Below are 15,542 nucleotides of genomic sequence, written 5' to 3'. Positions count from 1 at the left end.
TGCCATTATACTGAATCCAGGTAGACTAATCCAGGCAGAGCAATGGCATGTCAGAATAGGTGGACAGTAGTCAATAGTCAATAGTCAGTAGTCAGAAAGGCCTGGGCCTAGGGCAGCAGGATTTTACGGACAACATGAAGCCCAACCACACCTGAATTAGTTTGGAAGCTCTGGGGCTGATCATGAGATACAACAGTTTTTAAAATGCATTAATCCCCAGTGCTCCCGACCTGATGATGAACATTTGTGCCTGTGCCCAAATTATGGGGAGGGGACAGCGCTGACAAATGGCAGTGGGCCTAGGCCTAGGGGCTCCCGCTATGTAAATCCGACCCTGAGAGCTGTAATTGCAAATATACCAGCAACGAGCCAATGACTAGCACTATAGTTACATAAACACACATAATCCAGTGTATGCTGGGTTAAATAAATGCAGAGAAGTGGATGTTAAAATAAATTCTAAATGATGTGCTTGCACCTGAAATTCTCTGTGCACCACACTTTGCTGTCTGTAGTTGTACAAGAGCTCAGCTGAGAGGGAGAACTGGTTGTGTTTCCTTTAACAGACCCATCCCATAATAACAAGAGGCTGCTGAGTAACAGAGCAGGAAGGTGCAGAGCAGAGAGTGAAACTAAACTGAGAAGTGAATACGTTGGAGACGAGGAGAGGAGAGAGAAGGAGCGGCTCTAGTGAAGGAGAAGCAGAGAATATTTGGGGTCTGTGGGACGGCTCATTCTCCAATAGGTGAGTCTTTAACCCTTTAATGAACAATCCCTGGGTGAGGCTTAATATAAGTACCTTTATTAGTGTCACTCCTAATACAGCTTTGTGCTTAGACTCAGCGCTGAGTTTTGGTAAGTGAAAGGATGAAGAAATGTTTTGCTGACACAGCAGTTATTATTAGGGATGGAGTCCCTGAGTCAGACCCCATGGCTAAATCACTTACATTTCTTTCTCTTAACATTGGGGGTGCTGAGGTGTTCATAGACGCAAGCTCCCAGCTTCTGTCATGATTTTTATGGAGACGTTTTGTATCACTAAATTACACTGTGTACGTTGCAAGTCATTCATTCTACCAAGTCATTATTCTTGAACCAATAATGCATTTTTTTAGTTGTAATATTGGTGTGTAGGCACCATCGCAGGTCGTTGCTCCTGATCCTGTGCTTTCAGAAAGAGCCAGCACTGCTTTCAGATAAGCTATTGTTTCTCCTACTCAATGTAACCAAAAAAAATCATCACTTGACTTTTTGGATTTTACTATTGAGAGTTGTTCACATATCTACCACTAGGGGAGCATTTTTAGCAATGAAGCTATCTGGTTACCTTCCCTTTGTTCTGTTGATAGTCTAATGGGGAGTGACATCACTCCAAATTACAGAGCAGCAGGAAAGAGTGACTGACGTTTATCAGAGCACAAGTCACATGACACCTGGGCACCTGGGAAACTGACAATATGTCTATCCCCATGTCAGATTTCAAAATGAAATATAAAAACAAAGTTTGCTCTGTTTGAATTTCAATGCATGATTATGCTGGTGGATCTGTACTAACTGATGCCATGTTTTCTCATGACAAACTCTCTTTAAACGATGATGGGAGTTGTTGTACAATAAGAAGTTATCTCCTGCAAATGAGCCTTCCATGTCATCCAACCTCCTAGGTTTTGACCGGGACAGTCCCTCTTTTGACAGCTCAAACCGCAGTCCCGGATTTGGAGTGATATGTCCCGAGTTTCTCTTTCATCTCCTGCACTAAACCGCCAAAAAAGATACAACGTTTCTAACTTAATTGGCTCTTGGCAGACAGCCCAGAATAGATACTTAAGATACTTTTGTAAGAGTTTTAGATAAGATAAGAACTATATCTATATTTTCTTAGCGAGGGAACCCTGTATTTAAGATAATTCACTGTTGGCTAATGTATTACTTGGGTCTTTTAGGAGGCCAAAACACTATGTTAGCTGTGAGCCTGTTCTGGAAACTTTCTCTTGCATGGAGGCTCAGCACATCCAACACATGTATTTCACCGAATACCAAAGGGTAATATTTGAGGCTGTGGAAAATATGTAGTGACACAAATGAATTTATTATACAGGCATGTGAGACAGGTTTTTTGCAAACAAATCAGTTGGTTCTTTGTTTTTTTTAAAAGCCCTACAGAGGGATAGAGAAATTTATTGAGGCTGAAAAATAAACAAGATAAAATGAAGACCATAAAAGTTGACCAGAGAAAAAGAGGAAATATAAATGAGATCAAATGAATTGCTACATTTAGTAATCAGCTCTATCAGATCAGGGACATAATATAAAACCAAAGCATTGGGAACCTTCTATCACCTTCTTCTAAGAACCTTTTATCACTAAGTCCTTCTTCTAAGTCCTTCTACCACTGAGAACCTTCTATCACTTAGTCCTTCTTCTAAGTCATTCTATCACAATGAACCTTCTATCACAAACTCCTTCTTCTCCTTCTTCTTAGTCCTAAGAACCTTCTTCTGCTTAGGAAAGATTTGAGAAAGGTTTCTAATTGTTTTCCTAAGCAGAAGAACATCAGAGCAGCCTCTTTCTTTCTCCTGACAACTTCCTTGTCTACTTGGTGGTCAGACTGGTGGGAAACTGACCAGCAGGTGGCGCTGTTGTAACACAATTCATTGATATTAACAGCACATGTATCCTTTGATATCTTGGAATAAAAAATAAATAATGAATGAATGTTAATGACAAAAGTGCTTAGAATATCACTTTAGAAAACGAAGTGCTCAGAGTGCCATCCCGTTTGTGATTTTGATTCTAGCCGGCAAGAAGACAATTCGGGAGATTAGTCCCCTGAAGAAGAGTGCCATCCCACATGTAAATCGCTGGTGGAATGGCACACATATTGCTTCTGCTTTCTGAAGTGGCCCAAATTTCCTTGTACAGCAACTTTGGGCGACATCGAAAAACTAAGCACTCCGACTGCGATCCCACCAGCAATTTAGATTCTAGCCTGCGGTGAGGCAGTTAGGGGAGATTAGTCACCTGAACAAGAGGCGTTTTTTTGTCGGACGACTAAATCTCCACGTGTGTTTCTGAGAGAGTTATGGATGAGTAATTAAATTATTTCAGAAATGGTACAAAACTAGCATTTCAGTATATTTCTAAAATATCTTAATTCCATGAGCTATAGTTTATAGCTAACTTTCATTTTCCTGATAGTTCCCCTTTAATTACTAAATGACTAGAAGGCAACACATTTTTTTTTTGTGTGCTTTTGCTAAACTGCTTACACAAATTCGGGGTTGGTAAAGGGCAATACACCTGAAATGCACTTTTAAACAGGACAGTGTAGCTGTATAAGCCAAAGCAGTGCATATCTATACTGTACAAGGAAGTGTGTTGCTGAATAATCCGGAGCAATGGGCCTCATTTAATTATTGTGTCTTATATAGGGTAAAGTGTCATGTGTTTTACAGATAATCAGGTTTGTGCAGGAGACTGGGGCCTCTTGTCATTAGGAGATTTACATTTATAGACTGACAACTTTTACACAGTTTTCTTTACTGTGTCTAAGCTGTGTATGAATGTGTGTGTGTTTGTGTAGCTATAAAAGTGAAAGAGAAACTGACATTGTGAAAGTCTGATAAGTCTGATAGGGTGTAGCAGAGAAGATAAGCAGGCTGAGGACTCTGAAATGAGGAATTTATTTATCTAAAACTGAGATCTTTTCTTACTGTACAGACGGTGTTTGTAGGAACAACACAATGGACGTTGGTGAGAGATCTTCTCCTGTGCAGCAGCCACAACCCACACAAGGACCCGGCTTGTTTATTCAAGTGAATGGCAACAAGATCAGCCTGCAGCCTCCTCCTCAGAACTCAGGGGGAGAAGGTTCTGAACAACCAAAAGAATTTGTATTTGATCATTGTTTATTGAGGTTTGATGAGAAACTATCACTGGAAGAGACATTCCAGGATCTTGGGAAAGAAATCCGAGAGAATATCTCACAGGGATACAACTCTTGTGTTTTTGCCTTTGGACAAACAGGATCAGGGAAAACGTTCTCATTGTTGGAGTTGCAAGAACAGTCTGGTCTGGTCTCGTTGATCTGCTCTGAATTGTTTAACAGTGAGCCCAGTAGATTTAAAGCTTTTGACATTAAGGTCTCTTATGCAGAAATATTTAATGAAGAATTGAGGGATCTTTTGGCACCTAATAGGATGCACAGAGCAGTTAAATTGCAACCGAATGTTCCATTAGGACCTTATGCCAATGGATTATCCCTACATGTTGTCAATAGTTATGAAGATATCAGACAGATAATAATAGCAGGGAATGAGTGTAGGACTGTAGCTGACAGAGCCAACCCTACTATGGATGAAACTAGCCAGGCACATGGAATATTTACTTTAACAATAACCTGTACTCAGGGGACAGGGGAGATTTGTAGCAAGGTGAGTCTGGTGGATCTAGTAGGGAGTGAGAGAACAAGTGAGGCTGCACATGTGGAAGTAGAGTCAGAAGAATCCAGCATGGATATAGATTTAATTGACTCATCCAGGGCAATAACAGATAATGGTGTGGATCAGAGAGACACTTTACTTTGTTGGATTCTCAATCAGTTTCTGGGAAGAAAGACCAAAGCAACAATTGTAGCCATGATTGACCCACGTGCAGATAATTACCAGGAGACTCTCAATACTCTGTCTTCTGCTCACAGGGCCAAGTATATAGTTACCCAGGCACTGAGGCCTGATGATTCCGGACACATGGATACAGATGAGCCTCAGGAGGAATTAAGTAAACAGACAGAGAGTTTAAGTTTAACTGAAGTCAACACGGGCCTGACATCAAGCAAAAATTCCAAACTAGAGAAATCTGTGAATCCTGCAACTGATAGTTTTACAAAACCCAGCCAATCATTGGCCACTCTGAATATAGCTGCAGTTGTCATCAGATCAGACTTCTCACACCAAGAAACCACTGGAAACCAAGAGTTTGCCAAAGACACAGCTACAGGGTAAGAGCAAATCTTATAGCCATGTGTAGTAATTGCCAAGCTTAAAATATATGCAGCCTGATGAAATAATCCATGTAAGGAGCACATGTGTCAGAACATTTATTCCCTGTATTAAACACCATTAATGTGCATTAATATGTTGACTTTTGTGCTCAACAATGAATTTCCTCCAAAATCTTGTTATTACTACCCAGCTGTTGCACTGACTGCTTGCCCAGGCTCTGCAGGAGTACCAGCTACTCTCAGTACCAGTACTGGTGCCTAGGAGCCAAGTGTGATTTGGAGCCCATCTAGCTTTCTTTTATTATTATTATTATTATTCAATTATTTCTATTTTTTCCTTTTAATATTTCTATTTATTTGGTGGGTCCAGATGCATGCAGAGCCAGTGACCTCTGTCTTCTGGACACAGGGCCAAGTTCACAGCAACTCAGGAGCCAATGCCTGCGGATAAGCTAGAGGCTGCACTAAGCAATAAGGCTGAACCATTTCTTTGCACTCAATGCAAAGATACTGTAACCCACAGTGGCTCAAACACCCCAAACCGGGGAACCACTGGAAATCGTTTCATCAATGCTTTAATGGGGTAAATCTTAATCTTATGATCATGTAACATAACTGTATCCTAATGCTTAAATAGTGTATGTATATATATATATATATATATATATATATATATATATATATATATATATATATATATATATATATATATTGTGCTATTCATTATTTGTCAGAAAAGTAAACAAATGCTGGGCTATTATGACCATTGAGACTAACAACTAAAAGATAAACTTCAAGCAGATTGTTGCAGAATAAACGCATTAAAGGAAACATCATTGTGTGTAAAAAATAAGAATGTACCAGTGCATTATACTCATTTAGATATTTAGATATAGAAGAATTGTGCTTAAAAAGTAGTGTTTCAGTCTGATTTATTGAATATCTCTGCAAAAACCCTAATAATCCCTCCCTTCTAGTGATTGGCAAAATTGAGCAATTGAAAGTTTTCATGAAAAAAATTTCACTGGCGAATATTCGCGGGAGGTTCGTGAATTTATTCACCCTTGGCGAAACGTAGAAATATTCCACTTCCTGGTCCCTGAATTCCCAGGCTGTGCAGGGGAGCCGGCGGCTCTCAGCTCACTGCACTGTAGGACAGGAACCAATCAGCAGCTAGCAGGACCTGATAGGGAACTGAAGCCTGTCTGTGCCTGTGTGACTGCAGGGCTGTGATTGGCTGTCCCCTCCTACTGTGCTTCTGGCAGGGACTGTTAGGACATGCCCACCCCTCATTTGAAACACAGACAGGGACCAGAGAACTGGATCTATAGGGAGCTCCAATAAAGGGGCTATTTTTAAAGCAACACCATATATTACTTATAATTGCCTACAAAATTGGGTTTTTTCACTTATCCTATATGTCTCCTTTAAACAGACCAAAATAGTACTAGAAAGAAATGACTCCTTCCTTCCCGTAGTAATTAAAGATGAAATGGAAAGTATTCCATGGGTGTTGCTGTCCCACCAGACCTTGGGGACTTTGTTAGAACTGCAATTGTGGACATACATGTGACCCTAATGCCTTTAATGATGTGCCATCATGACTCATTTACAACCGCAAGTGCAGTGTGCAAAGTGCAACGTTTTTTTACCTCAATTCAGTGTTTTTTCCCACAATTCCAGCTGCAATGTGGAAGAGCACAGCACTGCACTTGCCTAAGATACATAACAAGGAACACAACTGCATAAATGGCCACTGGTTAATTGGGTGCACATTATGGCTAAAATAATCATAGTGGGGATGACGTCTCTCCCTGCATTTGGTGTTAAAACAGAATTGGAGTGTGATGTCTAGTGAAGGGCGAATTTATTCACCAGGCATGGATTTGAGGTGATTTTCCACGTTTCGCCACACTCAAATGTTTTTGCGAAACTGCAGCAGAAATTCGCAGGTGAAAAATTTGCAGTGACAAAAAAAATTGTCGCTCGTCAAAATTATTCAGACATTCATTGACTTTAATGCACTTGGAAAAAATAGTCGACGTGTAAAAATTGTTGCCCATTGACAATGCGTTTCATGAATTTTTCACCTTTTTGCAAATTGTTTTGCCATTTCGCAAATTTTTCAGCGAAGCAGGATAGATTCGCCCATCGCTAGTGATGTCTTAAATTATAAGGGTAGGCTGTCACGGTTGGGGTCTTTTTCTCTGGAAAAAAGGTGAGGGGACATGATTAGACTTTACAAGTATATTAGAGGACATTATAGACAAATAGCAGGGGACCTTTTTACCCATAAAGAGAATCACGTACCAGAGGCCTCCCCTTCAGACTAGAGGAAAAGAAGTTTCATTTAAAGGAACAGAGTAGGGGGTTCATCACAGTGAGGACAGTGAGGTTGGGGAATGCACTGCCGGGTGATGTTGTGATGCTGATTCAGTTAATGACTATAAGAGGGACTTGGATGATTTCTTGGACAGACATAATATCAAAGGCTATTGTGATACTAAACTCTATAGTTAGTATAGATATGGGTATATAGAATTTATGTGACAGTAGGGAGGGGTGTGTGTATGGGGCTGGGTTTTTATTTGGAGGGGTTGGACTTGATGGACTTTGACTATATAACTATGTATTCTTTGGATAAAGTCTGTTGTGTCTATTGACACATCCGCTATGGAAAACCTGCATTTATGGGTGCTGACTGCAACTATTTGGAAGTGCAAAGACATGTACCTTTAAGTAATAGCGTCAGCAAACACACACACAACCTTGCCTCCATTTAGCTTAGTCACACTTGCAATGTGAATGATGTATAATGTTTGTACAATGCTGCTGAACGAGTTGTCATTATTAACAGAATAATATTTTTTAAATGAGCCCTACTGTCTTCTTGCACCCCTATGTCTTAATGAGGATCTTATTATCATTCCTACTATGACAACACAATGATCTTTTTAACCATCAAGTGAAGAGTCTTCTACTTTGTTACTCGTTCCTTCCGGTCCCTGTTATATACTTCTAGGAGCCCTACCAGCCACTGTCTTAATTACAGAGACAAGAAAGTTGCTGTATAAAATATTTCCAGCTAGCTCAGAGCAGGGTGTAGGATTCCACAGAGATAAACGTTGGGGTCTTTTCATACCTCCCAACATTTTGGAAGTAAAAAGAGGGACAATAATGTTTTTCACACGTAGAAAAGCAAAATGTTTTGACCACGCCCCTTTCTGTGGCCACACCCCCTAATTACCATGTTCATTTTACAAAATTTGGCAGGTTATGAAAGTTTGAAAATACTTCTCATCTAAACTGTGTTTTTGTGTCTCAAAATTGTTACAAAGTATCTTATTTGCACCTGTTACCTGTTCTGGGCTCTCTGCTAAAAGCCAATTAAGTGAGAAACTTTATTTATTTTTCTGGCTGTTCAGTGCAGAGAAAATAGGGACTTTCCAGTACAAATGAGGGACTGCGGGTTGAGCTGTAAAAAGAGGGACTGTCCCTCCGAAAAAGGGACAGTTGGGAGGTATGTCTTTTATTTACATGAAGAAAACTTTATCAAGGCATTTGGCTCAAATGTCACACCAGTCAATTCACTGAAATATTGTCCGCTCCTTTTTTCTGGTGAATTGACCGGTGTAACGTGGTGGGCTCTGATGCATATAGTGTGTCTCATGTGTTATGTAGACCATGTGATGTCAATGTTTGCTGCATCTGCACATGAGGATGTTGAATTGTGAGTTTGATCTCTGAGATGGAAAGGGGAGACTGGTTCTTCTAACTTTAATTAATTCATTCCCAAACATAGACATACATTCATATCAAAGATGGTTCTCTTTCTTGGCTTCAAGAGGAGGAAAGATCAAAGCAATAACAGTAGCCATGATTAAGCCACATGTAGATCATTACCTGGACATTATGTCTATTTTGTCTTCTGCTCACACAGGGCCAAGTGTATAGTCATTCAGCCACTGAGATCTGAGGATTCTGGACACATGGATGCAGATCAGCTACAGGAGGAAATAAGTAAAGGGACAGAACGTTTACATTTAGCTGAAGACAACAAACAATTGCTGCCTTGTGAAAATTACAAACTAGAAGAATCTGTGAAAACGACGACTGATCCTCATCCAAACCTTAACCAGTCATTGGCCTCTCTGAACAGATCTCGAATAATCTGCAGATCAGACCCCTCACACCAAGAAACCACAGAAAACCAAGGGTTTGCCAATGACAAGGCTACAGGGTAAGAGTCATTTTTGTGATCATGTGGAGCAACATGTTGTCAATCTTATAATATGTCAGTCTTATAATATTTTATGGATTACAGGTATGGGATCCATTATCCGGAAACCCATTATCCAGAAAGCTCATAATTACCGGAATAATTTTCCAAATAATCCACATTTTTAAAAATGATTTCCTTTTTCTGTGTAATAATAAAACAGTAGCTTGTACTTGATCCCAACTAACATATAATGAATCCTTATTGGAAGCAAAACCAGTCTATTGGGTTTATTTAATGTTTATATGATTTTCTATTAGACTTAAGGTATGAAGATCCAAATGATGGGAAGATCCGTTATCTGGAAAACCCCAGGTCCCAAACATTCTGGATAAAAGATGCTATACTTGTATCACATAAATGATTCAATTGGAGGCGAAAAACATTTCTCATAATTCAGTTCCATTTTTTCCCCCATAGACGTCAATAGAGTTTTCATGTGATGAAACACTGAGATAAGTTGTTCTCATTGAATTTACTCTGGTTCTATATGACAGCCTGGATTTGAATTAGGAGATAAGGTTTTTCTCATGAAATTTAATCTGGACCACTGTGCCAAAAACAATTATTTCCTGTATTATACACCTCTAAAAACAAAGAATGTACATTTAAAGAAATTGCTGAGTATAAAAATAAAAATCGTTAAATTGATATTGTTAAAAAGTCAAATAGATAGGCTGGGCAAAATAAAAAATGCTTCTTATATAGTTAGTTAGCCAAAAATGTAATATATAAAGGGTGGAATTATGTTAGATATCTGCTCACTCCAGCCTTTATACATTACATTTTTGGCTAACTAACTATATTAGAAACATTTTTTATTTTGCACAGCCTATTTACTCAGTTTTTATTTTTATACTGAACAGTTCCATTAAAAGTTGCCTTTTGTCCTGTGAATTTTCTTCATAATTGTGCCAGCATTGACCAACTGTTGCCCTGGCTGCTTGCCCAGGCTTTTCAGAGAGAGCCGGCTACTCCCAGCACTTTGCACTACAGACAGCGTTGGACCAGGCTGGTGGGGCACTGGGAGAAAACCCATGGGCTGAGGCAGTGCCTGGGACTGAGCCAGGGAGGGGAAATTTGTGGTCGCCATGGGTTCTTTTGAAATAACTGAGACTTGCAGCAAGCCCCATGAATACAGCTTTGCCATTATTCAGCAGTGGTGGATTCATGTGAAACTGGCTGGAGGAGGCATGTAGCCATAACCCCATCTCCCCTGAGACAGCCCCTAACTTTATTCAGATGTGAAATTAAGGGAACAGATTAGGAAGCTTCCCACAACAGAATCCTGTCCGTGCCACCTTCCTTATGCACCAAAGGACAGATTTCTTATCCAGTGAAAAGAGTGTAACCAAATCCAGGGAGAATGAGCACCAGCGCCGAATCAGACTTAGGAGCCGCCTGAGGCGGCTCCTGCAATGCCGCCCCCCCTCACCAACTTACGTGTCGGGAGGGGAGGCAGAAACACTATTGCGGAGAGCGCAATTGCGCTCTCTCGCAATAGTACAGCCAAATTTCCGGTTCAAAAACCGGAAATTCGGCTCTTAAAGGTGCAGGAATACTTTCAGGCGCTGCCGCCTGAGGCGAGCGGCTCAGCTCGCCTCATTGGCGGCGCGCCCCTGATGAGCACTAAGGGTTGCACATGTGCACTTGTTCCTCACTCTTTGATAATGAATTAGAAGACTCAAGCACAGACATAAATGAAGCTCAGATGTCTAAGGCATTAATAATAATTATATGATAAGAGACACTCAGTTTTTTTTTTGGCCTCTTAATTTCTGGGAGGAAAGACCAAAGCAACAATTGTAGCCATTATTAAACCAGGCAATGTGTCTGCTCCACACAGTATCCAGGGCGCAGGTTCCCCAGAATTGCAGCGTGAGGATTCTGCAGAGGTGGATACAGATCAGCTAAGGGATGAACTAAGGAATGAGACAAAGTCTTTAAATGGAGGCAAAACTGATGGATTGTCAAATCCCCAAGCAATGGATACTGGGAACATAGATACTGTAACCATCAGCGGCTCAGACACCTCACACATTGGAACCACTAGAAACCTTTCTGCCATTAAACCTGCTATGGGGTAAGTCTAATTCATACGTCCACTCATATAAATGCAAGTTATACACTAAATGGCAGTGTGTTGGGACTTTCCTTAAATGAGAAGGATCTTGGGTTTAGTTCAGTCTTGTATAAAAAAGGGCATTAACTCAAGGGATGAAACATAATTCTGCCTCTTTATAGGTCCCTGGTGAGGCCTCATCTGGAGTATGGGGGCAGTTTTGGACTCCAGTCCTTAAGAGGGATATAAATGAGCTGGAGAGAGTGCAGAGACTAAGTGCAACTAAACTGGTTAGAGGGAGGGAAGAGTTAAATTATGAGGGGAGACTGACAAGGTTGGGGTTGTTTTCTCTGGAAAAAAGGCGCTTGCGAGGGGACATGATTACACTTTACAAGTACATTAGAGGACATTATAGACACATAGCAGGGGACCTTTTTACCCATAAAGAGAATCAAGTACCAGAGGCCTCCCCTTCAGACTAGAGGAAAAGAAGTTTCATTTAAAGGAACAGAGTAGGGGGTTCATCACAGTCAGGACAGTGAGGTTGGGGAATGCACTGCCGGGTGATGTTGTGATGCTGATTCAGTTAATGACTATAAGAGGGACTTGGATGATTTTTTGGACAGACATAATATTAAAGGCTATTGTGATACTAAGCTCTATAGTTAGTATAGATATGGGTATATAGAATTTATGTGAAAGTAGGGAGGGGTGTGTGTATGGGGCTGGGTTTTCATTTGGAGGGGTTGAACTTCATGCACTTTGTCTTTTTTCAACCCGATTTAACTATGTAACTATGTAACTCTACCCTAATACTTTATATATATATATATATATATATATATATATATATATATATATATATATATATATATATATATTGGACCTGTTATCCAGAATGTTCTGGACCTGGGGGTTTCCGGATGATGAATCTTTATGAAATTTCTGTCATTTGGATATTCATACCATCATACTATCTTTATTCCAGGACCTTCCAGAATAATGGGTTTCTGGATAACAGATCCTATACCTGTATATGTACTGTATGTATTATGAATACATATAAATATATCATAAGGATGCAGTTTTATTGTTATTTTTTTTCTTGAGTATCCTGTTCATAGTTCAGTCAGACAAATGGCAGGTTACTATGGGCAGTGCGCCTAACAACCTATTGATAATAAAGCTGGAATGCTACAGAAGAAGCCCATTAAATTACTCAAGAGCCATAGCTATATATAGAGCAATGGGTAATAGTCATAGTAGTGCCATGACAAGTACAATACTGAACCCCACTTTGCTGTTACTTTAGCCAGGCCTTTCAGTATCACACATGGATCAGACATATTGCCTGTTATGTTGTGCCATTTTTGCAAGTGCAGTGGGCAAAGTGCAATTTTGGAGAATTACAGCTTAAGTGCGGGAGAGTATTGTGAGTATTGTGTTCCCCTCAGATGCATCAGATACATAAAAAGGAACACAATTGACAGGTACTTGAGTGGTGCATGGTATGTGTTGTGTGTCATGAAGATGTGAAAGGGAGGAGGGTTTAAAAAAACAATGTTTTTCCTCAGGAAGATGTAAAGTGAGGCTGTACATGTTACACACTGACTGCTCCAGACATAGAAGAATCCTTGAATGAGAGAGAAACAGACAGAAGGCTCTAGGGGTGGGATTTAGAAACAGGAAGAATTCCTGAGGGGACTGTGAGGAGAAAAGGTGCTTGAGATAAGAAGTTGTTGTTGAGCAGTGACTCAATGCTACTGAGGTGTTGATCGGCAAAACCACAGCATGAGAGAAATACTGAGACAGGCCCTCACCACCCTCCATTTTGTTTATCCCCTGCAGCAGTGTAGTTAGTCAAAAGAGAACATTTTTTATTCATACTTACCGTGATTTTCTTTTCCTGACCATCCTCCTGTTCAACATGTATAGAAAATAGAGTATAGAACTAGGGAGGGAATGCTGACCAGGAGGATGGCCAGAAAATCTTAATTATGGTAATTATGATAACAATTTTCTCTTTTCTCTTTTCCTGGCCATCCACCGTCAACATGTATAGAAAATACTGATGGGTATATACCCAAGCAATCGCAACACAGGGTGAGAACAGAAGCATGCTGTATGAAATATTTATTCTAAACTGATATAGAATTAATCACTGACTGCCCAAACTGAGCTTACGAAACAGAAAAAACATCAAATCTGTTATGTTTGATGAAAGTGTTAGGCGTAACACAAATTGCTGCTTTGCAGATTGTATACAACATTACTCCTGTATCTGCTGCCCAAGAGGCTGACACTGCTCGGGTAGAGTGAATCTTGATCACCCTCGGCAGATATCTGCCCCATTGTTTATAAGCTTTCACAGTGATCTTTACAGCCAGGAACTTAAAGTAGATATGGCTGCTAATTCTTCCTTTCACTTCCCCATGGGGACTGCAAAGAAATTTCTTGTCTTCCTGGTTCTTAATGTAGAGATCTGCAAACATCTGACATCCAAAGCAGTTAGATCCTCTTGAGATAACTGTGAAGCCACCATTAATATGAAACTTGAAAACCATCTTGGGAAGGAATTCCAATACTGGTCTGACTACCACCTTATTGTCATGAATTATTGTATACAGAGGGTCCACAGAAAGAGCACACAGCTCTCCAATCCATCTAGCCAAAGTGACAACCACCAAGAAGAAGACTTTCAAGGTCAGAAGCCATAACGAAACTTTCTCCAATGGCTCAAATGGGGCTACCCTGAATTAGGAGATCCAGAAATCGAGACAAGTTTAGAGGATCCCTGGCTGATAGTCTCCCCAGTAATGGATACTACGGCCTCCTGGACCAGTTGGGAAGGATGGCTGTTACTTCCACCTGAGATAAGACGATCTTCCGCAGAACTCTTATTATGACTGGTATCGGAAAAAAGATGTATGCAAATGGCCCCTCCCAATTCTGAGAGAATGCTTTTATTGCCAGGGCTTCTGGACAAGGACTCTGGAAGAAGAAGACCAGAAGATTCGTGTTGAACCCGGTCGCCATCAAATCCACCTGCAAACAAATCCAGCAACCATTCTCCTGAGAAAATCCAGAATATTCCTCTGAGCCCACTCTATTATGGGCCATGTCTCTCTGAAGATTAAAGAATTCTGGGTACCTCCTTGGCCCTTGATATAAACCACAGTTGACTTTGACTTGATTTGGAGTGCTGAACCCCTTTTTTTATGCTGTGTCTGCGAACCACTGTCTAATCCATAAGGCTGTACGAGTTGCCACCCCAAAAAGCCACAGTGCTCTTGCTAGCAGCCCCTAAGGACATGTATAATATCTTAAGTTCTTCCTCCATGCGCTGGTACATCAGGTACTTTAGAGCTGACAAATCATCTATCAGTAAGGCTGTCTTCCTTGACAACCGAGCTACCAGAGCATCTACAGTAGGTGGTGTGTTCAAGATCTCATGTCTCATGTCTCATGTAAATGAGTAAAGCTTTCAAACTTCCTCTCTACTAGAATTCTCTTTGACAATTTATTCCACTTTAATGCAGGATTACTACATGTTCTACAATTTCTCTCAGACTCATGCCTCTCCTTTTTTTTTTTTCAGGCTCCTCAAAGAGGGCAGACTCACTAAAGCATACAGAAAACTAAATATAGCCAGAGTTCCTTTCGCAGAAAAAAACAAAAATAAAAAAATATAAAAAATAGTACTCACTTCTTTGCCTTAGGTGCGGCTCTTTTGCAGGTAGCCACATACTTTTAAAAACTCCAGGTTGAAGCTGCTGAAATCACACCATTCACCTAAACAGCAGTGCCATGCAAACTGCCAGCAAATAATTATTTCCCTTGGGAGAAAGACATCTTATCACCCTCTGTTTTTTTTATCATTTGCATCTAACTCTTTCCTCATAGCTTCTGCCTTCATTTCTCAGAAACCGAGAACATGTTGCTACTCTTACTATTTAGCTCTTTAAAGTTAACATTTAGTATGATGCAGAGAGGGATATTCTGGGACAATTTGCAATTGTTTTTCATTTTTTATTATTTGTGGTTTTTGACTTATTTAGCTCATTTAGTTAGTCCCAGCTTGGCTTTTATTGAGGTGTGTAATGGAGTAAATCCACTTCTCTCAGCCTGTAAAAAAATATAGAGTTTGCACCAATCCAAAAGTAGAAGTAGGTTGTTTGGCCTTGCACTTCAGATTAACC

General features: G+C 40.2%; 1 protein-coding gene across 2 annotated transcripts in view; it reads left to right on the top strand.

Moving 5' to 3' along the window:
• The first annotated feature begins 602 nt into the window (after window positions 1-602).
• The window catches only part of LOC121399012, a 53,491-nt gene continuing 38,551 nt past the window's right edge, over window positions 603-15,542 (top strand). Inside the window, exons 1-4 of one of the 2 annotated variants that reach the window (XM_041578764.1) lie at window positions 603-745; window positions 3,721-4,999; window positions 8,943-9,242; window positions 11,128-11,364. In XM_041578764.1, coding sequence (XP_041434698.1) covers window positions 3,744-4,999; window positions 8,943-9,242; window positions 11,128-11,364 — 1,793 coding nt within the window. In that variant the 5' untranslated portion in view covers window positions 603-745; window positions 3,721-3,743. Of the gene's footprint in view, window positions 746-3,720; window positions 5,000-5,397; window positions 5,586-8,942; window positions 9,243-11,127; window positions 11,365-15,542 lie in introns of those variants that run through there. The other variant, XM_041578765.1, reaches the window with a different exon arrangement.

The sequence above is a fragment of the Xenopus laevis genome, chromosome 9_10S (genome assembly GCF_017654675.1).
Source record: "Xenopus laevis strain J_2021 chromosome 9_10S, Xenopus_laevis_v10.1, whole genome shotgun sequence".
Lineage (NCBI taxonomy): Eukaryota > Metazoa > Chordata > Amphibia > Anura > Pipidae > Xenopus > Xenopus laevis.
This window is presented reverse-complemented; position numbering and strand designations above follow the sequence as displayed.